This window comes from Passer domesticus, chromosome Z, assembly GCF_036417665.1.
Source record: "Passer domesticus isolate bPasDom1 chromosome Z, bPasDom1.hap1, whole genome shotgun sequence".
Taxonomy (NCBI): domain Eukaryota; kingdom Metazoa; phylum Chordata; class Aves; order Passeriformes; family Passeridae; genus Passer; species Passer domesticus.
Genome location: NC_087512.1, coordinates 42337107 through 42364729, shown reverse-complemented (window position 1 = coordinate 42364729; position 27623 = coordinate 42337107). Strand labels below are relative to the sequence as shown.

The following is a 27623-nucleotide window of genomic DNA, read 5'->3' as shown; positions in this document are numbered from 1 at the left end:
ATATTTTTTATTGTGGCAGTATGTTTAACTAGTAGGAGAAGATGAACTTCAGGAACTTTCCTTCTTGCTTGGTTTTAACTGCAGCACGTCACTGTCACAACCCAGCTTTAATATTTGGGAGTACCCAGTCAAGCAGAAAAGGGTCTTAGAATATGCCCAGGGAAGCTTTTGAATTCTGTACTTGGGATAACTTTGCATTCAAGTTAGCACTTTTCTGTTGCTCTTTGAAGTTGAATGCTATTCCTAGAGATCTATCCACAATAATCTTAAAAATAAGGGTCTTAATCTGTTTTGTCATTATTTTTTTTCATGTAATACTTTATCTTTGTATAATCTTTGCCTACAGAAAAAAATGTAGCAGTGAAAGGAGTGCGAGTTTAAAAAGTAACAGATCTCTAGTAGTATCCCTCTGAAGATAAATTCTCTTCTTTAAGCACAAGCATTAGTTTCCTGAGGACTGCTTGATGACATATTTATCATGCAGAAACAGAAAATACTGATTTCTCGCCTAAAACTGGGTATTTGCTTCCACAGCTTTTATATTCTAGCAGTAGTGCACATCCTCCAGCAGGCTTTGTGGTAGTGATAAAGACCACACCAAATTGTCTTAGGAATCTTCATCTAATTTGTAATCATGTAGCAACTACAAAGTATTTTGGTTACAGTTCAAAATGCAAATAATCCCATGCTCCACATGTATATATTAATCATAAAGGGCTACTGATCTCCTGGTTTGAGGCTGTACCTTCCCTCAGCTCCTGAGGTAAGGAATGAATGAAAAATGAATCCATATGTATTTCATAATAAAGAGATTGTAAATAATGATGTTTTCCATGAGACTGTATAAAAATGGCATTGTGCTTGAGGTTTTTAAAAGGGTGAGAACTGAAGCAAAGGATATAACCACCCTGTCTTTACTGGTCTGAAATTCACAAACAATGTAAATAAAACTCAGCTGTCAAAGGTAATTTGTACACTTCTCACTGTGTAATTTTACTTACTTAAAATACAAATATTGCTAACTTTTCCTTTCAGTTTTGGAAACAAAATTGAAAAATTAAAAAAAAAAACAGGTTTAAGCAAAACCTCATGGTTGGATTTCTCCGGTTTGTTTTTCAAGTATGGAGCCTTAGAATCTGTTCTAAAATGGAACATCTGTTCTAAAATAGGCATCAATAAATATTAAAGCAGGTTTGTATTTTGTTAAAGCTTCAAAAGAAAGTTATTTAGGGAGAACTTGCAATTTATGCCTCCTGGCAGTTGGATCCTTTAACTCATCCTTTTCTGCTGGCCGAAGCAATTCACTCATAAATTCACCTGTCTCCACATACTGAGCTTCATATGCCTCATCATAGTAACTTACAAGTTACTCCTTGCAAGTTTTGCAAATGTTTTTGGGTTTTTTTTTTGTTTTTTTTTAATTATCTGAAAATAGTGGGGTAGACTGCCTGGCAAACCTGTCATGGTTGTTTCACTCTTGGCAGTGGGAAGGAAGTTAGTTATTAATAACTGTGAGCTACTCATTTTGCTGTCTCTGGACAGTGAGTGATGTGACAGTGATTTTATGGAGAGGTAGGGAAGTATGTATTTTAAAGGACCTTCCTTAAAGGAAGGTGGTCTTTTGTCTGACAGCCTGCGGGGCTGGCATCACCTGTGGTCATGGAGCTGTGCATTGCTCGTGTTGGGGAAGAAGAGTAGGTGGTAGCATGGGTGGGAGAATAAGTACAGAGCAGATAAGGGATTATAAGGAGAGATGAACCCCGTGGAGGAGAATAAAGTGCAATACAAAAAGGGAGGAAAATTATGGCAGCACTTAGTATGGCTGGAGAATCATGAAGAGAGTGATGGAATTAGACCAGAATGGCTAGCGTGTCTTTGGCTTTCTTCAAGGGAGGGGCTGGATCCTGTGTGATGGTAGTGATAATTTCTTAGGAATCACAAGAGTCGCAACTATGATGCTGACTGTTTTCTGGTGTGTTAATAAATTCTCCTGGTTTTAACCTTCATATACGAAATAAAACTAGGTCCTCTTAGCAGTTTATGTAATACTGAGCGGAACCGAGAAGTTGCACAGTGCAACTAAGTGTTTATCAGAAGAAAAAACATTTCAAAACGAGTGTTGCAAAATTGGCCATTTCCTAGCTTTGAAATTCCAGAATCTGGCAAACTTATGTGGTATTTGCTCATACGAGATATACACTTGGATCCAGCCGTACCATGCTATCTGGGGAAGAAGAAACTTGCCTCTGGGTTGCATTACTTATTAAAAAAACCCTAGGTACTAGGTTGTGGAATTGAAATCTCTGAAAGATGAAATGTTGTGTTCACAAATACTTCTTTGTGTACTTTGCCTCTGTGTCCTGGAGGATGACAGTCTCCTTCCCATGATTGGTTTTCCAGTTTCTAGGATTTTGCATTTTTCCAGAAGGTGGACTAAAGCACTGCTTCTTTGATGCCCAGTGACACAGGTGATGTGAGAGACAGATGGTTTCTGATCTTTGTAACAGTCAGTATATGCCATTGCAACTCCCTGGTTTCAAAACCTGTGGTAGTATTCCTTACTAGCAGTTCTGCAGCAATTTTTCTAACAGCTTTGAATTTCTATCCTTCAAGAGAGCAGAAGGTTGTTTCTACCTATTTCTCTTTCCATGGATTACAGTTTTACATGTCAGTGGGAATGTTCACAGCTTTAAGCTTCTAGCTGTGCTCTGCCAAACTGACTGGAGCTGCGTTGATTGCTTCTACAGTTGCCCTGTTTTTAGTCACCATAAATACAAGCATCACATCACAGAAAACTCATTTTGCTCCATTTCATCATTACATCACTGATGTAAAACTATCATCAGAGTCCCTAAGTTATGGATTTACTGATTACTTACCTCAGAAAAATTTTAACAGTTCTACAAAAAAGTAGACCTGTGGTCATTTTAATCAGAATTTAATTATGTAATCAAATATTTCAGGTTTCTTTCTACTTTACTTCTTCAGTGTACTTGTTTCCAAGCAAATTGTGGCTTATTTTTTTGGAGTAATGCTCAAAGTATTAGGAGACCTAACTTTTCAGAAATTCGGAACACTCAGATCTAATCAAAGCTAGTGAACATTGATGGAACTGAGTTAATCTGGAAATGAGGCCACTGTCTGGGCCTTTTAATTTTTTTTTTTTAACTTTTCCTTCTTGTACCACTTGTGTTATGTAAAGAGAGGTTCATATTAGATCATGAATGACCTCTCAGTGGATGTCAGTGGAAGACAGATAATTTTCAGCGCAGGGAAGGGAGGGGCAGGGGTGAGTAACTAAATTGAAGGCTAAATTAAAGGACAAGGTTTGAGTGCATTTTCATCTCTACTTAAAGTTATAGAAATGAGAACAAAGTGGATCTTGCACAATTGGGCATGTAATGCTCACTGTAGTAATTTTGAAACATGCAAAATTTTGCCCTAGATTAAGTAATGTCCAACAAGTCAAACTTGTTAATGTGAAAAAGGACTTTTCTTGCAATCCTGTACAGTAGGAATGAAATCACAGATCTCCATTTTGTATAGCAAAGCAGGCATTAAAGGATCCAGCCAGACCCTTTGTTTCCTTCGAAAGATAATGTAATTTGTTTCAAGCTTCATTGTCATTTTGCATTTACTGAGGTAGTCAAGCTAGACTAGGAATGTAGTGTGGCTATAGGAAAACTCAGGATTCTTTACTAGGGCTTATATTTGCAAATTCTGTTTGAAAGTCCAAAAAATTTACAGGACTTCAGAAGTGTCCTCTGGAGTCGTCTCTGCTGTATGGCATTGTACATAACTGATGGATTTAAGATATCCTGGCTGTATCTTTAAAAAAAACTAAAATAATTTAAAAAAAAAAAATACTATCAAGAGTTAACAGGGAGTTGATTTTTATGTGTAGTCTTCTCATTAACAAAGGGTAGCATTAAGCAAACGATTAGTTGTGTTCAAACTGCTGTTTTCCTCCTTACATTTCTCTTAAAGCAGCTAAACTACCTGGAACTTAATAATGGAACTATTGTTCCCTTTTTAAACACTTACCTGTAAAGCTGTTTGCCTGCCTCAGAATATGTCATACCTTGTAACTCAGATGACTGGGCACTTTTTAATGTATTGGAGAGCAAAACCTGAATTGCTTCTATATGATGAAAAACAGGAAGGATGAAAGACACACAAAAAAGCCTAATAAGTTTAGCTGAAAACATTATGAAAACCCAAAACTATTTATATGATCTGCTACAAACAGTTGGATTTGATGCAAAGTGCTTACCAAGACCAAAAAAAACAGAAAAAAAAAGTCATGGGTTCAGCTTGAGCAAGTTACAGTCTTGTGTGGATTTTTATTCTTAGTAAATAAGATATTTATAGAAATAAATGGGATTTCTAAATCTTTTAGTGTTGCCTGTGATCAAATGTAGTTGCCCATCTTCTGCTTGGCCACCTTACTTAAGATCCACTGGCTGTGCTTTTTAGAGATTCCTTGCCTTTTCTTGCTTAAACCCAGGTCCTCCCAGAGGGATCTTGCTTATACTTAGAGATGTTCTTGCTGCAGTTTTCCCTTAGTCTTTTTACCTCTGTGTTTTTCAGGTACTGGTCCCCCTTCCTTTTCAGTGTTACTAATGATTTTGTAACCTTCTGTCATGGCTCGACACTGGCTGGATGCCAGGCTCCCACAAAAGCTGCTCACTCACTCTCCTGAGCAGCTGGACAGAGGAGAAAATTTAAGGAAGGGTTCATGGGTAGAGATAAGGACTGGTAGAGATTGCTCATCTAATATCATCATGGGCAAAGCAGGCTCTAATTAGAGATATGAATTGAGAACATTACTAACACAATCAGAGCAAGATAATGAGAAGTAAAAAAAAAAGCCCTCAAAAAACAACTTCCACCCCATCCCTCCCTCCTTCCCAAACTCTACATCCTTACCCCAGTGGTGCAGGAGGACAGGGAACGGAGATTACAGTAAATTAATCAGCCATGGTTTATCCTACTGCTCAGCAGGAGGAGTCACTCCCCAGCTGCACCATGGAGGTCCCTCCCACAGGAGACAGTTCTCCATGAACTTCTGATGAATTGGTGTTACCAGTATTGGAGGACGGGACGTGCCTTGGCTTGTCTGGCCCTGCTGCTGAACCAAATAGCGGCAACTGTGGTGCTTCACCCCAGAGCCACTTTGGCCAGCTGTGAGTTGCAGCTGGGCGCATGGAGGCAAGCCCAGGCATGCTGGGGCGCTGGTGGCAGCAGGATGGAGCTTCCTCTCACAGAGGGTCTGCTCCTCAGGTTTCCCTCTGCAGAGAAGCCTTAAGGCGGTGGTGAAGGAAAGGAGTCGGCTCTGATGGAGGGTTTTAATCCAGAGTTTTTATTCTGGCCCACAGGCCTCTGAATCCAGCAGCTCTTCCAGCAGAACTGCTGGACCATGTGGTTGCTCGCCCGTTTACCCGGGGGAGGGGAGGAGGGAAGGGACAGGGAACCCACCAGCCAGGTACAGGAGAGAAGGTCTCAAGGGACATAGAACACCTGGATGCCCCAATGCCCCCCGGGGGTAGAGGGCATATTTTGAATCTGCCCACCCAATCACGTGATGCCCTTCTGGAATTCCAGGATGGACAGACAGTGCTCGGCAGGGGTCAGGGTGGGGAAAGGAAGGATGATTGACACACCTGGGAGGGAATCATCAGGTGAGAAGCCATAAAATCACACTGCAGCACTGATGAGAATCCCTCTCAAGAGCAGCAGCTCTCTGTGGCCTGCTGCAATGGGAGTACGTCCCAGGGACACACAGTCCTCCCAAAACTGCGGCAGCATGGGTCACTCTTCAGTGGGGTGCAGTCCTTCCAGGAGAGGCTGCTGTAGCATGGAATGAGGACCTCTCTCTCCACAGTTCTCTCATGGGGTCACAGCTTTCTATAGCATCCACCTGCTCCAGCGTGGGGCTCCTCCATGGGCTGTGGGTGGATCTCAGCATCCCCATGGGCTGCAGGGGCACAACTGCTTCACCGTGATTGGCACCAGGGGCTGGAATCCCAGCTCCGTGTCTGGAGCAGCTCCTTCCTCTCCTTCACTGATCTTGGTGTCTGCAGGGCTATTCCTCTCACATGTTCTCACTCCGCTCTTTTCTGCTCATAACCAAAACTGTTCCACCGATTGAGTTTTGATTTCTTCTTATGTGTGTTACCACAGAGGCATTAACACCATTTGCAATTGGGCCAGCCTTGGCCAGCAGCCTGTCTTTGGAGCTGCCACAGGCTGGCTGTTCTGGATGTGGTGGAAGCTTCTAGCAGATTCTTCCACAAGCCACCCCTGAGGCCCGCCTGCTACCAAAACCAGGCCATGCAAAATCAATAAACCTTCACTTGCCCTCCTACTGGATAGGTATTACAGTTACCTTGTATCATCGTGTGTCCCTTACTAGAGGGACTGTGACTGTGGTGTCTCAGGCAGTGGTGGCACAGTGAACATCTAGCATCTTGTGCTGTGCTGTAAAAGAAAGCATGTTTTTTTCATCACCACCCCAAGTGTACAGGCGTCGAAACCTATTTATAATCTAGTAATTGATGAATGCACTCATTGCTTCTGGCATCTTTGTCCAGGAGTGGTTGTAGAAAGACAGGATGAGTGGAGACTTCCGGAAGATGGTGTAGAAAGCAGTGAACAGTTTTGTTTGTTAGGACAGACCTTGTGTGGTGTGAGAGTAATAGCTGACCTAGAGACACAATGACTTCCATGGTACTCTATCTAGCTAACAGTTTCACTGTTGACGTGTTTTCTCTCTTAATTTTTGTATGCAGTGCATTAGCTCTTTGTTTCTGTAGCTGTGTTTCTGCTCCGTGCACACTGCACACCTTGAGTGAGTTAGTAGCATTACAGGAAACTTCAATAAAAAAGACTTCTGTAAGATCCCATGTATGGGAAGTACAGCACGTTGTGTAACCATTCTTACTATTAGTGCTGCACTTCTCATGTACTTTGCTCTGTGATATTAGTGGTTTTTGTTATCTTTGTTTATTGTTTGTTGGAGAGGTGGGATTTTCTTTGACACTGTTGAAAGAATAAAGTCAAGTTTTGTGCATTAAGCTTAAGTGGTAATTCAAATTCTTTACACTTGGAATTCTAGATTGAAATCATTGTTTTCAGTTATTGCCCATGTGCCATGTAATGTGTGTCTTATTTTTAAGAATGTGATTTTCACCAATTAATATATTTTGTGTCCAAATTAGGATATGCTGACAGCTGTAGAAATACTGCAATATCAGTGCTATTTTTGGCAGTATTTGGTTTGCTTTCTCTTCTACTTCTTGCTTCCCTCCTCTCTCCACAGCATCATTTATTTCTCTGGCGAAACAGAAGAATGCACTCAGTCACACTTCTCAGCAGCTCTGCAGCCTGTGGAGTGTGTGGGCAGTCTCTGTATGCAGCATCCTGGAAAATGTGCGTTCTCTTGAAGTGATCTGCTGAAAAGCACGTACTTGTACAGTTGTTCCAGCCTCCCTTGTGGTGTTGCTCTCAAGAGGTGAAATGCCTGGTCTTTAATACTCCCTGGGGTCTCCATTTCATCTGTCAAAGAAACGCTGCCTGCTGCAGTTACTCCAGTGAACCCCGAAGAGCAGGGACACTGAAGATGGCTCTGTGTGCTTTTTATGCAGTTTGGGGTTTGTTGCTAGAAGTGGCAATAGCATTTGGCCCAGTGCCAAGGATCACTTGGGAACACAAAGGTAAGAGCAGAAATTTAAGTATTGTAACATGGGATATTACCACATCCTCAGGGTTTTTGTGGGATTTGAAACTCCCTGAGGCTCAAATTAGGTTCTCTCAGCCAGTTTGCTGTGAATTGGTCAGGTGTTGCTACTTTGCTCACCTTATGAAATGCTTACGACCAGAATATTGAAAAGTCATTCAGGCACTGGATTAACTGATTTTGGTTCCTTCAAGCAGCTTTAAAAACAGAGTTGTTTTGAAACAGAGGAGGAATTCCAAATTTGTCTTTCTCAGCTGAAGGATATTGCAACTGAAACTTGTTTCAAGAGAAAATCCCAGTAGGTGTATTTTATTTTAAACAAATTATTTTTACCTGGAGTCTGAATACATTAGCAAAATGCACCTCTCCAGCTAATAATCTGTGTTGACACTGAGCCGTCATGAGCATTAAATAAATCAACAGACGAAAGAAAAATAAGCATTTGGCCCTCTTTCAACAGCATTTTATAGTGTCTAGATATGAATGTCTTTCACAGGGCCATGCTTTTTTTGCATTTGAAATTGCAGCAGGTGTTCATAATCTCCCAATACAATAATCAGAAGTCTGCAAATATAAGTGCAGAGAGGAGTAATAGAAATCAGGGGATCCCCAGCTTTGTTTGGTTTAATAATTTAGCCTGGGTCTAAAAAATAACTTCAAGCAAAGTCAGGAGAGTAATTATTTGTGAATATATACATTTATCCTTTTTTCCTCTCCTACCCCCCCATTACGCATGTGGCATGGATGCTTTGAGATTTTGTCTTTGGGTCCTTTAGTAAACAGCAACTGATTGCTTACCCAAGTGTGCAATAACTGAATGAACCCAAACAAATGCACTGGCTGTATAATGAAGCAATCTTAAATAAGGATGTTAAATTCTGAGCAGACATTTTGTAGGAAAAGACTGATGGAGATTAAGAATGAAGTAGGAATAAGCAGATTATGGGATGACTGTAGGAAGTGTTTTTCCTGATGGTTGGTATAGCAGTTAGTGAGTTGCCGACACAGCCTTTCAGAAAGGCTGGCCTAGACAAGGCCAGCAGTTCCTGCTTAGACTCCTTGATGCTTCCATCTCGTAGTTAAAATTTGGCAATTTGCTGTTTGATGGAATAATAGGGTACTGCTGACTCACATCGAAATTAGTCAAAATAAATGGAGCTTATTTTCATTCCTGCTGTTTCTTTCTCTGTCTGCTGAAGATTGTTGCATTTAAATGTTGGAAACCTACTTTGAGTAGGAGAGGGAATGTAGTTCACTGCAGTTGTACGAAGAACTGTCAAAATGGGAAATTTTGGGAAATTTTCCTGCCAAGCAAAAGAGTTCAAAACTACATGCTTGACAAATCTAATTTAAAACTAATGTTTCTGCAGTGTTACAGTTGAAAATGTGCAATTACTAATGTTACAATTGGAATTAATAATATATTGTTTTCATCTGTGTCATAAAAAGCCATGCTTAATTAATCTTGTGTCTTCATATACAAAAGCTTTCAGTCATCTTTACAATATAGTTGTACATTCAGAAAAAATACCCTTTTGTATTAGTCAGTTTGTATCATCTTTCTTCAAGCCATTCTGGTCCACTCTACACACTTCCTCATTCCAGTGCCTTTTATCTCGTGTCTCCCTGTTGTCTTATTTCTATTCCTTGATTTTTGTCATTCATGCTGTTATTTTGTGTATTTTATCTCTGGTTTTCACTTCACAATCATCTGCAAATGGTTTATTATTTGATTTCGTGTCTTCTTTCTTTTATGTCAGTGTGCTGAAGAGTGTTCATAAGGTGCAGGATATTTTGTAGGATTTGTTCAGAGTAGTTGCAAAGGGATGTGGTGGCTGGCCTGATTTTCCACAGTAGATTGGTATATGGAAGGGAAAAGGTGAGGAATAATCTGACAGTGGAAAAGACAAGTATAGAAAAAGCAAGTAGAAAAAAAATGAAGGAATAAATGAGTTACAGGGATCACCACAAGAGGAAATACTCAAGCATTTGAAATTGAATAAGAAAGTCAGGACAAGTGATTTAGATGTTGGGGTAAGCTGCTGTTTCTGCTGAATCAAGCTCCCGATGGGTCCCTTGTCTTTTACGTGGGTCGTCTGAATTAACCTTTGTTGTTTTCAAGATTTCCAACAGCTGTTTAGACAACTCAGAAAAAATTACTCATGAGATTGACCCTAAGTGATTGTGTTTCTTCATGAGGTGCTATTTTTTTCCGTTTCAACAGAGGTCCAGCTAATACATTTTAATGAATCAAAAGTGTCAAACTATTCAACCTTGCTGTTAAGTGAAGACAAAAACGTTCTATATGTAGGAGCCAGGGAAGTGATCTTTGCCTTAAATGCAGTGAATATTGCTGAGAAGCAGCATGAGGTATGCCTTTTAATACATTATCCTCCATGTAAAAGTTGTACTCCGACTTTGACTTAATTTCCTGATATCAGTAGCATTGCATTTTAGACAAATAGGTACCTAAAAGAGAAATTGCTCTATGTGGTTTACTAAAGTATTATTTCTGGAAGATTTTACAGAGTAAAAGACAGTAAGAAAGGAGAAGCTGGTATAAACAAGTAATTGGAGATCTTCTTGGATATTTTCTTCTTAGGGGCAGGATGGACAAGAGGGATTGTGGGTATCACCTGTAGTTTTTATGTGTTTTCTTAATATCAGCAGTGGGCCATTTTCTGTTAATCGGAGTCAAAAAGTAATATGAAACAGACGCAGATCTGGGGCTTTCTCAGAGCAGGCCGCAGATGTGCTGCAAAAGAAGGCCCTGTCCTTTCACTCTCATCTTGTATTAAAGTGCCTGGGTGTGTCTGCACAGCAAGTAGTGCTGCAGACAGGTCTGATCACCTCAGAGAAGTACTTTGAATATGTTTGTGCTACTTTCTCAAAGTAGATTAGCCCAGGCAGAAGTCTGCTAATGTTATATTGCTTCCAGGTCCTTCCCAGGCCCCTGCTTTTCATCCCATCAGCAACTCAAACTGACATGTACAGCATGGACTACCACCCAGGGTGCTTTAGAAGATGCTTATTTGATTTTTATTATGAAGAACATGTTCATGGGTGGTGGTGGGCACTTTGACCAGCACATACAACATAATTGTAAAGTTGTACTTGGTATAATGCATATTAGTCCAGTAAATTTTCTTTGATATCTTTTCCCCAAGTGTTTTTTATTCCAGTGTTAATGAAATAGAGAAGTACTTCAAACTGAAAAAATAATTCAACGATTTACAGATGCATTTCCCCAGTGTATATGCTAATGAAAAGTTCATTAGCCATTTGTGGGGAATCATCGTTGTGAATCTAGAAGATGGTATTTTAGTTCTGGTTAAGGCACATGGATTTGAAAATGTCACCTCCCTGGGACAAAATGGCTTTGAACCTTTGAATGCTACTAGCAAATTGTCTTGTATTTGCTCTAGATGGGGTTGCCTTTTCTTGTGTTGTCTTACTGAAAATTTTCAGACCTTGCATTGACTTAAAGTACAATGTGCTTTTTTGTTGCATGTTTTTTGACTTAGTTACACTGGAAGGTCACAGAAGATAAAAGGACTAAATGTGCAATTAAGGGCAAATCAGAACAGGTATGTACTTCTGTTGTACTTGGAGAAAGATCTTGCACATTTTACTTCAAGAGGAGTGACATTAAAAGAAGAAAGTCTGCAGCTGTTTGAAATTAAAATTTCAAAACAATCACCTAAATTTTTTAAATTAACTTGAGTGTTAGAAACTGCAGCATGCTTAGTCTTCTTTTTTTTTTTTAGTTCATTATTTTTGGTTTTGAATATTACTTGAATGTTTGAAAATCTGAACACACCCTAATGTGTGCTTAATGTTAATGTTTTTCCATTAAGATGATAAACCAGTATTGCTGTCACTGGAGTAATTGGTAGCAACTGTTGTGTTTTGTTATTGCAATAATTCCTTCACAGCATTTGATTTTACACACAGTGAATGATTAATGTTGTGTGCTTTGCTTTAGGGCACAGGGGTTTTTTATTAGGCCGGTTTATTTCTTCACTGGCCCAGTATATGCATATTTTGTGTTGCTCGGCAGTTGTTCCCCTTGCGGTGTGACTCAGCTCAGAGGGCACCCGAGCAGCCAGCCCTCCTTGTGAGCTTGGCGGGGTCCCTTAGTGTTTCTGGGAACTGCTGACTCCTTATGACTGCCAGGGCACAGGCTGGCTTCCTCGTCCTGCCTCTCTTGCCTGATTACTTGGGGTGGTTTGGCTGTATGTGAATGTACCTTTTTCTGTGTAACACCACTTCTTTAATGATGCAGTAAAGCAAGGATTTGCTGGGAAAGACTGATGGTCAGGCCTTTAATGCAGGTGTGAAAGTAGAAGTGTGCAAGTTGTCTGAATACAAAAAGCAGATCTGTTCTGCACTAGGATGGATGTGATCATTGAACGTGCAGCCTGTTTAGTTCACCCTCTTAAAAACCTCCAAATGCTGTGTCCAGGGCTGATAGTTACCCTGTGTTTGTGTGGTTCATCAGGATGGGAGTGGGCTGTCTCCCTTTGTCTAGCTACTTCTTTCCCTTAACTGACCACTGATGACCATCAGTACATTATTTGAACGTGAAGTGTGACAGATAGTCAAGGTGTGTTTCCTCCTTGTCTACCTCTGCAGGGATAGGATCAGAGAATACTTTTTTTTTATGGATCAGTTGTGGTTGCTATTAGTAATACTGATGCAGAGCCATAGTGAATATGGGATATAAGTTTCTCTTGTGCATGCGCATATGTTTAGCAGACGTGTGTGAATCTCCAAAAGTCCTCTCAAAAATTATTGGTGGGGTATAATAGACCTCATAAATATGTACTTTGATAGAGCTCTGAATCTATTTTATTTTTTCCTGCTCCCGGTTTAGCAGCTCAATAATTACTGCTAGCCATGCTTTTTCCTCACTTTACTTCTAACCTTCTGCTAGTCCCATTTATGGTGCAGCTATGATGTTTTGCACACTGCAGTAGTTTCAAAAGGCTCAAGGTATTAAACCAGTACTGCTATTTCTTAAACTTAAATGGGCGGTTCTCTCTCCCACCCATAAGCACTGTAATGTTTAATGCCAGCAGAAAGCATTCATGCAGCTGTTCAAGGGCCTTATCTGGCAGAAAATTGGTTTTACACTCTTCCTCTCTTTCCCCTGCTTTTTTTCCCCCTTGTACAGTCACAGAAATACCTAATTTGTCTCATAAGAAGGAATAGTAAGGTCAGTGCTTAAACTTGTTTAAGAAGTTCATGGAACAGCAGTTAGTGGAGGGATATGGCAGTATACCAGCAAGAGCTAAGGGGTGGTTTTTCTCTAAGTGGTGGTTTAGAGTTGTTTTACTTCATTATTATTCTGAATTTTTATTGTATCCTTTATTAAGTATTTTGGTCAAATTCCTTGTTCTATTTCAGAGCTAAAGATACTATGGAGCTTCCTTGGATAGTATCAAGGACTGGAAAAAAAGAAAAAGATGCCATTATAAGCAACAAAACTTTGTGGCTAATTTAAGGGTATTAGAGGTTTTGTACTTAACAAACAACCTTGGACTGTCATTGTTTTGTCTAGAAGTACAAGGGATGACAAAGTCTAAAACTCACTTCATGTTTAACTGGTTCCCATGGACTGGAGGTGTGTTTGGAGCTTGGCCTTCCATAAAACAGCTTGGGATGGACTCACGTGTCACCTGGGCTTGCCGGTGTGGCATAAGTAGCGGCAGTGGACAATGTTGGTTGTTTATGTTGGAATGTGGCATCTGTGGTTTATCAGACTAGTCCTTTCCTCATCCTCTATTACAGACAGAATGTCGTAATTACGTGCGTGTCTTGCAACAGCTGAATGATACTTTCCTCTACGTGTGTGGAACTAATGCATTTCAGCCAACGTGTGATTACCTGGTAAGAAATGTACACATGTTTTGACCAGCAATAGCTGTAACTTACAAGCAGCTCCGGTTACTTTCATTTCCCAAAACTGTTGCATCTTTGCTGTTGGCTGTAAGGTTAGGAGCACTTGTTGCACTGTCCCATCATAGTGGCTCCTTTTTTGGAGCACTTAATGAATTATTGATTTATCTTGCCTAGTTGCAGATCTGCTTTTTCTTAGCTTTTATACTTCTTCATGTATTGTGTGTTAGCATGAAACTGGTTACTAAAACTGAAATTACACTGTTTGCAGCTATCACTCATTACTGAATCTCCCTGAAATTTCTCAGATTCCTGTCTCTGCTCCTGGCTGTGCCAAAGATGAGTAGTGCTGAATCCTTCAGAGTGAAGTCTTGGCACAAAATTTAAAACTCCCTTTTCTCACTATTGACTCTTGTATAATTTCCTTACTGCAGCTCTTAGCAATTTGAAAATTGAGAAATCTTGTAACAATTCTTTTTGCCTTTAGCTTCCAGTGCTTTCATTACATAGTACATTCATTACATACATACATTTCATTTCATACTGATTACTTCCCAAGTACTGTGGCTACCTTTCAGCTTTCTGATCCTCATTCTTTTGGTTTGTAAGGGATTTATAAAGTAGCAGCAAAAGTACTCTGTTGCTTTTTAAAGCCTAATTGGATTATGCCCTATCTCAGAAATTCACCATCATCTCAAAAATTGCTTAATCCACCTTAGAAACCCCTCTTGATTTCTGAGTCTCCATTTTTTTCAAGCTAATTGAATAATTGCTGGTTCTTTCTATGTATCGGTTAACTTCTCTGCCTTTCCTGCTGTCTAGCTTTTTTTGGGTGCTTGTTCTTGAAGTCTGTCTGGATTTATTTTTTCATCTTTTGCTCTTTTCTGCTTCCACCCTCACAAATTATAGGATCACATTTTTTCTCTGTCTTTGGGGCTTGATAAGATTTTATGAAAACACATATGCCTTCTATAATTTTACACAGAATGCCTTTGATGCTGGAAATTGATGGCATAGCCCATTATTTAGTTTCTAGCTAACTTTGCACAAGTTGAGTGGCTGAAAGAAAAAAGTTCTAGTAGTTGTTTTGTGGTTTTCAACAGAATTTAATTTCATTTGAACTTGGAGGTAAAAATGAAGATGGTAAGGGCAGATGTCCATTTGATCCTGCTCAAAGCTACACATCTGTTATGGTTGGTAAGTTCAGACTTTGCATTCCTCATTCTTATGTCTAAAAATGCTCTATCTTTTCCACTGTCACTCTCCAGTTGGTCATTATCAAAATTGTGGCTTGCATCCATATTTTTTTGTCTGTATTGTGTGTCTGTATAGATGATAAAATACTTATGAAGGCAACCTAAGAATGTTTCTTAAAAGGAGAACATCAGACTAGGTTGTTTCGGAAGCAAGTTCTAAAATACCAATTTTCAAACTGTGCTTCTAGATGTTAAACATATTTAATCCATATAGTCTAAATGTACTTAGACTGCCCTTGTAGTATCAATTACTGTAATTTCAGTCAATATAACAAGCAGTATAGTTGGCTGTCCTGAAGATGTGCTACAGAATAGGGAAGTGAGATGTTTAATGCAAGTGTTCTTACTGCGTGGAAACACACCACCAAATCTTAATCTGGGGAAGCCAGAATTTGTGGCTTTTACCTCTCTGTATCAAGATCATAAAAGAGAAGCTCTACATCACATGAAAGAGGAAATGAGAATAAAAAAATATGCTCCCTGCATTATGCCTAAATCTGTATGCATCGAGTTCGAATAATGGTGGCATAGAAAGAGAGGAAAGCATTTCCAGAATTCTGGTGCATTTAAGTAAATTTGCATGTTTTAAGATAAACTGTAGGTTTTCATGTTAAATGTTAAAATGCCATGAAAACAACGACTGCTTTTGTCAGGTCACATGTTAGAGCAATAATAATAATAAACCCAAGTGTGGAAGTGTTAGCTTGAAAGTGATTGTCAGAAATGTAAACATAAAAGATGTATCTGGGGCATTTTGGAGGAAATCCGTGTTTACCGTTTCTTGTGGGAAGTTAAAACCTAAGATAGACTCACAAAATATTTGTGTACCCTTTTTGGTATCCAGTCCATAAGTTCTAATATATTTGGTTTTGTGTTGAAGATGAGGAGCTTTATTCTGGGACTTCCTACAATTTCTTGGGAAGTGAACCTATTATTTCACGTCACTCTCATCAGAGCCCTCTGAGAACAGAGTATGCAATACCTTGGCTTAATGGTAAGTGAGCATAAGAAGTGGTCCAGACAAGTTTTTCAATATCACACATATGGACTTTGAGTGTCTTACCTGGGTAAGGAGCAATTGTCTGATGTCTCAAAGAGACAGATTCGGTTATACTGGATACGATGTGAGTGTGTGCCCTCCTGCATCCAAGAGATTCTATTTTGAAATGTCAGGATTTTTATCAGTACTGATGATGAAAACAGCTTCAAAATATACATGTTTCAACTTGGCATTAATGGTTATTTCTTATCTGCTTGCTTATCCTTGCAATAATGCAGCTTAATTATGGTATGGTAAGGAATTGAATGTTTTTGGTCTTGAATTGGTTCTTAAATTGAGCTGATCGTGGTTTTGGACACTTTCAAGTTCCTGAACTTGAAAATTAACTGCATTTTGTGAATTTTCAGAAGTTTGAGGCTTTGTTCCAAAAAGGACCAAAAAAATGAGCATTATCCAAAAAGTACAGGATTCTGAATTTTGTAATATATATTGTAATGGCACTGTCATTTAAGTGCTTCAGCTAATAGCTGAAATAGAGGAGAGGCAGTCAAGGGAGGGTTACCTCTCCAGGCCCATTAGAATCTAAAACCACATTTGACTGTGGACTGAAGAATGCTGAATGAGCTGTCAGATCATAGAGATCTCTCAGTATCTTAGTGCTTCACATAGGTTTTGTGGTGTTCTGGGGTTTTTTCTCTTTCTGGGGTTTTTTTTCGTGGTTTGGGTTTTTATAGAAATCCTGTTCATGTGATGTACATTAAATGTGTAAGTAGGTCACCAAGTGGAGAGGAAGTAAATGCAGTGTGGAGTTTGGGTGAAAGACAACTTCTGAGGGTCTTTGAGGGAATCAAGTTAGTAGTCACATATATAATAGAAAATTCTTCTGTTTGTATCTGTAGAGCCCAGCTTTGTTTTTGCTGATGTGATAAGAGCAGATCCAAACAGCACAGATGGAGAAGACGACAAGATATACTTCTTTTTCACTGAGGTGTCTGTGGAGTATGAATTTGTTGGAAAACTGATGATTCCAAGAATAGCTAGAGTATGCAAGGTGGGAGATAGTTCAGTTTACTTTTACTATATCTCATAGAATCTTGTGTGAGCATGTTAAAAAGCATTCATTATTCTGGACTTACTGCCAGGTAAATGGAAGTGTTTGAGTTTAGTAAACCTTAATGAATAAGCTGTTCAGTCATTTTGTCGGAACTGAGAAGGCCTAACAGTTGCTTTGTAAATAAATAGTTGATTTGATTTTGCACAGTTGTGAAATTTCAGTACATCTGGGGGTTCTCGTCTTCTCTTGGAGAAAACAAAGCAACCATGACAAAACCCAGCAACAGAAAAGTGTTGCTTCAGTTTTCACTGTTAAATTTTTTAAACAAGTACAGCTCCCTGTGAAGAAGTGATTTTGGTTGGAGCTGAGCAGATAGGATGTGTGTCAGGTAACTGTGAAGCAGCTGTATGTAAACACAGCTGTAGCCGTGTCCACAGCAAAATAGTTCTTGACTCTGGTGTAGCAGATGGGACTTCTGTGAAGCTGCTACAGCTGCCAGAACCTGAAGGGAAATGGTCACCAGCAGCCTGATTCTGTCACACTTGCTGTGCATAAACCTCAGTGTGTTAAGCTGATTCAAGTACATGCTCAGGAGTGCTGGTTAAAAGTCTTGCTGATGAATGTTTTTTCAGTAGAAAATGTTTATTTAACAAAAACTTTGTCAGTGGAATGTATCAATTTCCTTTTTTTCCAACAGGAAATTTATCTGGCCTGTTTCATTTTTATGAGGTTGAAAGTTTTATTTTGACTTCACTGTTTTGTATTTAAAAAGGGAAGTCAAAACATCAATAACAAGTTAATGCCCTTGAGATTTCCATTAAAGGAGGAGCTGGAGGCAGGTTTAGATGGGGCACTATTATGGCACTCTGCCCACTGACAGCTTGTGCACACTTTAAAAGGGGAGTATTGTGGAATATGAGAGCTTCATTTATTATATTATTATATATTTCAGACTGTTGTTTGAAGTAGAAATCAGTGACAGATTGCAAATCTGTAAGCATTTATACTTAATTATTTTAATAAATTTTGCAGATTTCCTTTAATACATTGCATACACAATTGGATAATGAATGGAAATACTAATCTGTTTCAATATGCCCTTTTGTATGGGAAATACCAGATCTACAGCTCAAATATTTTGAAATACATTTGAAATATCAAATATTTTGAAATGCATTTCTAGTCAATATATCTCAAATTAAGCCTTGCTACCTGCAAATCCTTAATAAAAAATAACTTCTAGAAGGATTAAACCATGTCTGGATTTCTTCTAATGAAATTATCAGTGTCAGACAGGTCTTAAGGCATATTGCAGTGTTAGTATTTAAATCAGTTTTGATGTCACCAAACAAATGCAGTGTTATGTATTTCTCTTAAAGGACACTATAATACTTCTATGCTTGTTTTACTTTTTTCCTAATGATACATTGCCCATCTCAGTTATTCTGAGTGATGCTGAAGTATGGTTCTTCCTTAACTCCCGTTTTTCATCTTGTGTGTATGTGTGATAGAAATAATTTTGCATTATTTTTGTTGAACCAGTTTTCCTGTGGTGTTCATACTGTTTTGTTTGTCAATGTGTTAACATTTATTGATGTTGCTATAGATGAAATATTACAAAATACCAGGGCTTAGTAATTGCATGCTCTATAGCAGTGGTTCTCAAGTGCAAAAATGCTGCTAGTTCTCCTCACAAACACCTTTTTATTTTTCTAATGTCATAAGAGGGACCAAGGAGGATTAAGGACCTTGCAAAAAAAATGGACTTCGTTTCTCAAGGCCAGACTGATTTGTACCATCCCTGATAAGAATTTAATTTTCAATGTTATCAATGATGTTTTTATTCTCAAATCTCCAACTTTGAAGGAACCAGTGATATACGGAGTCTTCACCCCACAACTGTAAGTGTGATATAGCCTTTTCCTGGATAAGTACCTTTAATCTCAATTGGTTACTACAAGAAAATGATAATTATTCCTATGTTTTGTTGGGTTTTGGTTTTTTCCTAATTTCTTCCTGCATTAATAGGAATAATGTGGGGTTGTCAGCAGTGTGTGCATACAATCTGTCTACTGTAGAAGAGGTTTTCTCAAAAGGAAAATACATGCAGAGTGCTACAGTGGAACAGGCTCATACAAAGTGGGTACGATACAATGGGGAAATTCCTAATCCTCGACCTGGTGCGGTAAGTTTCTTTGCTCTTGGATCTCATTCCTTTTTCAATGCTCAGGAGGAAACAGACTAGGAAATACCAGTAACCTACTAATGTTTGCCCTCACCTGGTAGCTTCTTATAAAAACTTCGTAGAAAAATACTCAGGTGATATGTTCAGAACTTTTTATCTGGGAGTCAAAGTCTTTGGGTTTAGGGATTTTTAAATTTGGAATTATTTGCTGGTTTTGTATTTCATTATTTTGTTAATAAATTTCTCATTGTGAAATAGAACTCAGTTTACACTAGCAATATCATACACTTTTTGCTCAAATTCTACTGAGACAATGCAACTGTTGCATTGTCTCAGTAGAATCAACGTGTTTATCCAATGTAGTGCACTGCTCTGCAAAATAAAATTTTCCTAGTGCTGGGTCTCTTTCAGATTTTTTTTACTTCCTTATGTTCCTTACAGTCATACTGTTGCTAGTGCTGGAAGAGGTGATGGTTAAAAGTACTGAAGGTATGAGAGCACAGAATGAATATTGTCTTAGAATGTAGTTTTGACCCAAACAAAAATGTAGTCCAAAACTCAGGGATTAGCACATCAAAGTGGTATGAGGTCTGATGACCTTCCTTGGTACAGTGAGTATAGTGTACAGGTGTGGTTACTGGCCAAAATAACGTGGAGAAGAAAATGCATGCAACTGCTGTTAATTGTCCTTATTTTGTACAAGTAAATGATACAATTTGGTTCTCTTTTTTCTTTTTCACTCTCTCCCTGTCCCCGCTTCTAGTGTATAAACAATGAAGCCAGAGCATCAAACTACATGAGTTCTTTGAATTTACCAGACAAAACATTGCAGTTTGTTAAAGATCATCCTCTGATGGATGACTCAGTGACCCCAATGGGAGACAGACCTCGCCTAGTAAAGCGAGATGTGAAGTATACACAGATTGTTGTTGACAGAGTCAGAGCACTCAATGGCACCATCTATGATGTTATGTTCATTGGTACAGGTGAGTTCTGCAGGGCATCTGGTTTTGGTGATGCACTGATTCTCAAGTTTTCTTAGAGAAACTCTTTGCGATTTCCATATTTACAGGGCTTTTACAGCAGCTGGTGTAAAAAAGTACATCTTAGGTGCTTTGAAAAAAGATTGCAGTAAAAGAGTTGCAAAGCTTCAGTGAATTCAGCAAAACTATACTATTTATCCCCAACTGGTCATTGTGTGCCCCAAAATATTATTTCCTGCTCAGAAGTCCTGAGGGCAAGTTTAATAGTTGCCTTTGACACAGAGTTGTTCTGCTGAACAGGAAGCAGATTACTGACACAACTTACAGCAGTTGTGTAGGCCTTTTTCTTGCTTTTTTATTTCAAGGATCTTACTTAAACATATTGCTCTTTTGTTTCAGATCGAGGAGCCCTGCACAAAGCTATCAGCTATGAAAATGGAATGCATATTATTGAAGAAACACAGCTTTTTCCAAATTTTGAGCCAGTCCAAACTCTCTTGATTTCATCCAAAACAGTGAGTGGAATAAACATCACAGCATATATCTCCTTTTGTTCTTACACACACTTTTTTTTGCACCACTTTGTGACCTTGGGATAAAGAGACCATCACTGTGCATAGAGCCAGCTAAAGGCTGCATTTGTAACTCACCATGCTGCAGCATTCACATATTGCTGGCTTCATTTCAGTATATTTGGTAGGTGGTAAGCTTCTGGAGGTATTTAGACATGGGGAATGGCTGGAGGAGCACAGGTATACAGGTCTTCACATGGTTTCCATGTGCAGAAGCAGGAAACAAAAGGTGTTTTAAGAAACTAATTTCAGTTTTGCAGGGATGTAAAAAACCTGACCCCTTGTGGCCACTGCAGGTTTGTGAAGAAAAATCCCAGTGATAGAGGTTAGCAGAGGAGTGGTGTGTGGCTCTGAGAAAATAGACCTAAGAGAGAAAAGTCCTCAAGCACTGGGACTCACAATTGTCTGCTGTCCCAAATCTCGCATGCTGATTGTGTCATGAGAGCTGTCACGTTGCTGCAGCTGTGGGTGAGGACCTCTGCTGACGTCCTGTCTGCCCAGTGGAGTGCCAGCTGCAGCTCCAGCTGATGGCACAAGAGCTGCTGCACGCTCCAGACCTGGCAGCTGTCCCGCACTGTCTATCAGTTGTTTGCTCTAATCCTAGAGTGCTTTTGGGACAGTAGGAAGATGGTCACTGTGTAGTTTGGTAATGAGTTAGGTTTCTGCCCCTACTTGCTCAGACCTTCACATCCATGAATATATCTGTCTGTGCCTAGACAGCATCAGTGTAGCATCAGCATCAGTGAGGTTTTCTGTGTTTCATGAAGATTGAGTGCCTCTTTTGAAGTATCTAGTGGTGATACCAGTATTCAGTAGCTACCTAGTGATCCATACATATGTGCTCTGCAGCTTAGGGACTTAGGAATACTTTGAAACAGCTTTTATTTTTGTGTGATATTTAATAAAATTTTGCATGTCAGCATGACCAGCTCAGTGAACCAGAGCTTTATGTCATATTATTTACAAGCTCATTCTGCCTGCTTATTTATCCTTTAATGCTTATAATAGAAAGAAAGGACAGAGTATGTTTTTGCTAGGCAAACAGAAAGCAGGATTAAAAATGTCTGTGCTTAGTTTTCCATAAACATATTTGTATTACTTTTGTATGATACATCACACTTACAACTCACCTATATATGATATGTATGATGTCTGTGTGTATATATATATGTACACACATACATACACACTATTAATATTTGCTTAATCTGCAAAAAAAGTTCAAATTACTTGCTTTGACAGGAAGTTTTGGAATTTGCCCTGTCATAGAAGATAATGATTGATAGCTCTTCTAATATATATGCTAATACTCATTCTTTTAATTGTGGGATCATTCCTACACTGGTTTAATTATGATTTGCCTAATTCAGAGGAGTGCTAAGAAAGAGATGGGCATTAAGCCTCATGCAAATACACATCATGTAGCAATTTCAGCACACACTGGGATGGCTTCTGTAGAAATAATGGCATTGAATTTATTCACTCTGGATCCAGGGGCGACATACTCACTGACGTACTCAACTGCCCGGTACATTCCCATGAAACCAGAGGTCCTTTTCAGTTATGGGGAGTGGGAGTTTGGGTCAGCTGCCAGAGTCATAGTAACAGTACCACCCAAGCAGGGATTCCTGCTGCTTCCCAGCCTGAAAACACAAGTTTCTGCCTCCACATCAGTGGCTACTGAAGTCCATCACAGAGCTGGTATATTGTGTTACATGTCATGGCATCCCACAGTAGTGGACTAACCACAGAAGGATAATAATTACCCTGATGGTGGGCTTTAGACCTCTCTGGAGTCAGAGTCCTTTCTGAAAGCATTTTGCACTAGTCTCTAGGTTCTTCCCATAGTGTGTGGAGGGTGGTGGGCAGTCAGATGAGCCTACAGTAGATCACCTTAACTCCTGCTTAACTGGAAAGTGTGTCTGGAATTTTTTTTAAACGGTTTGCTCAGCTCGCTGCATGTTCCCTGGAATCTTGGATCTATGAGCTGGGAAACATGCCAAGACACCACAACGCATGTGCAGTGTTGCACTGTTGCAGTGTAATCCAGCAGAGCAGTAGAGAGAGTGAGCAGTGCTTGGTGGGCTGTGGAAATCTTTGAGCAGAATGGGAAGCTTTTCCTAGGAAGTTGTAAAGTCTCCAACACTGCAGACTTCCTTGTATGAGCACTGCAGCACATCCCTTTCTTGAGGCTTGCCTGATAGTATGCAAAGTCACAGTGTACCTTTAGCTATCATTTTCCCTGAGCAATAAGGCGGATGGCTGAGATACGGCAGCTGCCTGCCTTCTATAATAAGGATGAGTGTGGTCTCTTCCTGCTGTGCTCGGAGTCAGACTGCTTTGGGATCCCCAGCAGCAATGGTTCAGCAGCTGTTGCGATTATTTCCCTCTTCTTCTCGGTGTCTTGCCAGTGCTGTTTCCTTTGAATGCTACCAGTGTTCTTTCTTAAGAACTGTCCTAAGGATGACGCTGATGTGGCTGCAGAGACTGGCTGGCTAAAGAGCTGAAGGCAGTAGGGCTGCTTTGGGTAACAGGAGCAGCCCAACTACCTGCTCAGTCTTGCGTGTGCCAACTGCAGCCTTGTCACCAGCGCAGCCTTGCCTTGCCTCAGAGAAAGATTATTGCATTCATATTTCTGGGAAAACAGATAAAGTCATGGTTAGTCATGGTTACTTTCCACATACCTGTTCCAGTTTTTTGTTGTCTTTTTGCACTTTTCAGTATTGGTTCAATAGTTCCAAGACAACTTTCTAGAAACAAAAGCTAAGCAAATGCTTACTCTCCCAAGGCACCACTTTTACAAAAAAGGCTGTATGTATGCAGCTTTTTAATAACACTTAAATTGTTCCATGAATTGCATTGTTTGGGTTTGAGAAAGTGATTGAGTGTGATGGCTTTCTGTTGTGCTTTGTTTTCCGTAGGGCAGAAGATACCTCTTTGCTGGTTCAAATTCTGGTGTGGTGCAGTCTCCAGTGGCATTTTGTGACAAGTATACCACTTGTGTTGACTGTGTTTTAGCAAGGGATCCTTACTGTGCTTGGAAACCCCTTGAAGCTTCCTGCATTGATATTTTTAAAGAAGGTGAAATGGAAAGGTAATAGTACCTTTGATGAACTTACAGTTTCAATCAGTATTTAATCAGTCTTGTCCCATACTGATAATTGGAATTTTAGAAATGGAATGTTTTCAAATACAGATTTTCTCCTATCTATTTTATGTCTGCTAGTACTGTTTAGATGACTTAACAGTACAAGGGGATGGGCAGACTTCAGGAAACAAGATTCTAAGTTGTAATGATGGACTTCTTTTTACAGGAACTGGATTCAAAACATAGGTGGAGATGCATCTTCTTGTTCTGGTGAGTCAGTCTTCGAAGAGCTCCTTCATATGTCTGGGTGGAGTGGTGAGAGAGTTCTGTTTAGTTCAGCTTTGGTTTTGTGATTATCTGGACATTCATTTACTTTGTAATAGGTACGGGATTCTGCTTTGAATATTTGAGCATCTGTATAACCTGCATGTTGTCTTAAAAACTGTCTGTGTTTGTATGCATTTCAGTGTGCAGTGCACAACCCCCTGAAATGAATGGGGGCACCTCAACAGTGACTTGTGAATGAAAGCAATACCAGAAGTACTTCTAATGCAGAGGCCTCTGTCTCTTTGATTCAGCATTTGACATTCTACTGTGAGCTTTGACAAGTGCTTGGTTATTGCTGCTAGATCAGATTAAATTATTCTGAAAAAAAAGCTGGTTTTATGGTGAAAAGGGAGGGGGAACATAGAACATGATAGAGAGTAGCTGAAGTACCTTCCATAGTGCTTTGAAGCAGGTAACCATAGGTCCGTTCTTTGTCCTGTGTGCTGCTGCCACCAGATCAAGGAGATCATGAAGTGGAGTAGAGTTACAGGAGATTTTAGCTGCAAGTAAAAAAAGCTCTTAAGAGTTTGACCTACTCACTTTTTAATTATAATCCAAGCAAAGCACCATGAGAGCTTTGCTTGTTATTTTTTTTATTAACTTATGGGATGCCATAAGTTGCAGGTGTTCCATAAGTGCAAATATCCTTTTTTTCAGAAGAGAGTTCCTAGTTCAGTTTCCTCTTGGATACTTTGTAGTTGCTGCTTTACTTAAAATGCACTGATTGGATGTAAAGTGTGACCAAGTACAGTATCTTCCCCAAACAGTGACTTCTCAGGTGCACACTCAGTTGTGGGTCAGTGAGGTCTCACCTCTGTCTGGAAGTGAGGCTGTCTTAGAGTTGAGGTGTCCTGTCTCTTAGTTTGTCTTGATGTTCCACGTGCAGCTTGGTATTCCGCTGAGATTCTTGCATGCTGTCCACCTGGTCTTGTGAGGTGAATGCCATAATCTTCATGCTTCCAGTAAGACTGTAACACAGTCTGGTGAAGCTGTACAGATTAGAGCAAACTGGAATCATTGCTGATACTTTGCACATTTATTTTGATGTTCCAGATAAAGTAAGAGAGAATCCCCTACAGCATACATTCAAGCATGGGAGCACAGCAGAACTCAAGTGTTCTCAAAAGTCCAATCTGGCACAGGTAGTTTGGAAGTTCAAAGATGACGTGCTGAGAGTGGAGAGTCCCAAGTACCGTCTGCTGGAGAAGGCATTGCTCATCTTCAATTTATCAGAAGGAGACAGTGGTGTTTACCAATGCCTGTCAGAAGAAAAAGTGAAAAATAAAAAATTTTCTCAAGTGCTAGCTAAGCATGTTTTGGAACTGAAAAAAATGCAGCATACCACGGTGGGCCCCACTGCAACAGCTGCACCAACAGAAGGTAATAGTGATGTGCCAAAAGTGTCAGCTGTATCAACCGAGGTGTCCACTGCTCACATCTCGACCACTCACATGGTACCAGTAACCACAGCAAGGATATTAACAAAGCCCATTGGCCCTGTCCTAACAAGTGTAGCCTCCAACACAGAGCTCTTCAATTCAATTCCTGATGCAGTCCCGGAAAAGACAATGTTCCTCAAGTCAAATGATAACTTCCTGTTGATGTTCCTCTTCCTCTTCTTTTTCATTCTCTTTTTGTGCCTGCTCTCCTACAACTGTTACAAAGGCTACTTGCCCGGGCAGTGCTTGAAATTTCGCTCTGTGATGCTGCTTGGTAAGAAGAAAACGAAGTCAGATTTTTCTGATTGCGAGCAAAGTGTGAAAGAGACGCTGGTGGAGCAGGGCAGTGTCAGCCACCAGAGCGGGGAGCAGCCCAAGCCTGCGCACGACACCGGCTACGAGACGGAGCCCGACTGCGGGAACAGCCAGCTGCAGGCTGGGGATTCCCAGGCCTCCCGTGAGGCCAAGGACAAGCCCTTCGACGTCAAGTGCGAGCTCAAGTACGCCGACTCGGACGTGGAGGGGGACTGAAGGAGCCCATGGTCCCTCTCAGTGGCAGAAGTGAGCTGTGCTCCTGCGGCTGGCTATTTGAGCACGGAGAGCCTGGGTGTGACAGCTAAGCCATAGCAGGGGTTACATGCTTAAGCTGTACAGCAAGCCAGTTTTCGTTCAGATCTCAGCAGATTAGAGAAGTGGTGTGCTTGTCTGGAGACCATAGCATCTTGTGTTGTACTGTCTTTTTTTCTGTTTTTTTCAAATGGCCAGTTTCAGATCACCACTTGTTTATTCCCAGTTTTCTCCCCCACTGAGCACTTTGCTCTAGTGAAGCTACTTGCTTGTTCTTTGGCCATATTCTTCAATAGAGCAAAAGTAACTTTATAATTCAGTTGGCTTTAAAAGGTACTTCAGTCTTCACATATTTTTAGTTGCCATTAAAAAAAGATCTAGTTTCATTTTAATTCCAAATTGGAAATTGAGTTTAGTTTATCAGATTGGTAAATTATAGACTTTTGTCCAGATTGGGACATTTTTTTTCTTTGCTTCTAGTGATTGTTTTTAGTTTTATGCTTTGTGTTTTGGCACACTAGGTCTCTTTAGTTGGTTAAAGTTAATTTTTTTAACTGCTCTACAAGTATCTTAGATTTTAAGGTATAATGGGGATAGCATTGCCTTGATTTGTGTAAGACTCAGGGATAATCTTGTTTAAAGGCTCTTTTCTTTGCTGCTTTCTAGAAATGTAGGTACAACAATATCAGTACAAAACATGGAGTAAGTGGGGAATGGGGAAGGAGGAAACAAATGCTTCTTTTTTTCCTTCATTTTTTTTTTTCCTCCCCCCCACCAGCCAGCCAGCTGGGCATAGTCACATTTTATTTTCTATACAAAACTGGATTTATTTTTTTTTTCCTTTAGTTTGTAGAACAGTACAGGCAAGCAGCTGTCATTTAGCAGTGACAAGGAAAGAGGTTTCTTGCATTGTGGAAGCAAGAGGAATCAAGAAGAATTAACTCCAACAATTCAGCTAGTGACTTGCTGGAATGGACTGTTGGGACACAGCCTGATGAGAAAACGTTGCTGATTTTTTTCTTCTTTTCAGGTTCAGAAATAACTCAGCTTCTTTTTGTGACAAATACTTGCAGCGTCACCCTTTCTGGATGATACCTTCACTCTCCTATGCAACTGGAGACTGAAACTGGAGCTGCTTAAACAATCAGTCCTTTGAACTGTTTATGTGAATCATGCCTGCTACCGTGAAAGTGTGCATTTGTTCTCAGCCTGGTTCACAGCAGCACTGTTTGTCTGTAAAAGCATTTTATGTGTGCAGTACAGTCCTGAAGAATTGTTCCTCTCACTGCTTCGTTCTGTAAATATTGCTAGAAGTAGAATACATTTTAACAGTAAATAGCAGTATGCCTGGGCTGCTTTTCTGTGTTGAACCTTCATGCAAACATAATTTAGACCATTTTAGTGTAAACAGTTTATATTTTATAAGATTCAGTTTGGTTTTATTTTTCTATTTTTAATTATGTACATATAACAGAATAAATATTAAAATAAATTGTATTAATCTTGGCTTTTC

General features: G+C 39.7%; 1 protein-coding gene across 10 annotated transcripts in view; it reads left to right on the top strand.

Moving 5' to 3' along the window:
- Positions 1-27623, top strand: part of SEMA4D (semaphorin 4D) — a 99093-nt gene that overhangs the window by 56162 nt on the left and 15308 nt on the right. For 5 of the 10 annotated variants that reach the window (XM_064404479.1, XM_064404482.1, XM_064404481.1 and 2 more), the window contains exons 3-16: positions 7322-7715; positions 9963-10108; positions 11263-11325; positions 13532-13630; positions 14743-14836; positions 15776-15889; positions 16795-16946; positions 18675-18850; positions 18978-19134; positions 19898-20120; positions 20517-20632; positions 23611-23783; positions 24004-24047; positions 25158-27607. In XM_064404479.1, coding sequence (XP_064260549.1) covers positions 7622-7715; positions 9963-10108; positions 11263-11325; positions 13532-13630; positions 14743-14836; positions 15776-15889; positions 16795-16946; positions 18675-18850; positions 18978-19134; positions 19898-20120; positions 20517-20632; positions 23611-23783; positions 24004-24047; positions 25158-26074 — 2568 coding nt within the window. In that variant the 5' untranslated portion in view covers positions 7322-7621 and the 3' untranslated portion in view covers positions 26075-27607. Of the gene's footprint in view, positions 1-7321; positions 7716-9962; positions 10109-11262; positions 11326-13531; positions 13631-14742; positions 14837-15775; positions 15890-16794; positions 16947-18674; positions 18851-18977; positions 19135-19897; positions 20121-20516; positions 20633-23610; positions 23784-24003; positions 24048-25157; positions 27608-27623 lie in introns of those variants that run through there. The other 5 variants (XM_064404486.1, XM_064404485.1, XM_064404487.1 and 2 more) reach the window with 3 other exon arrangements.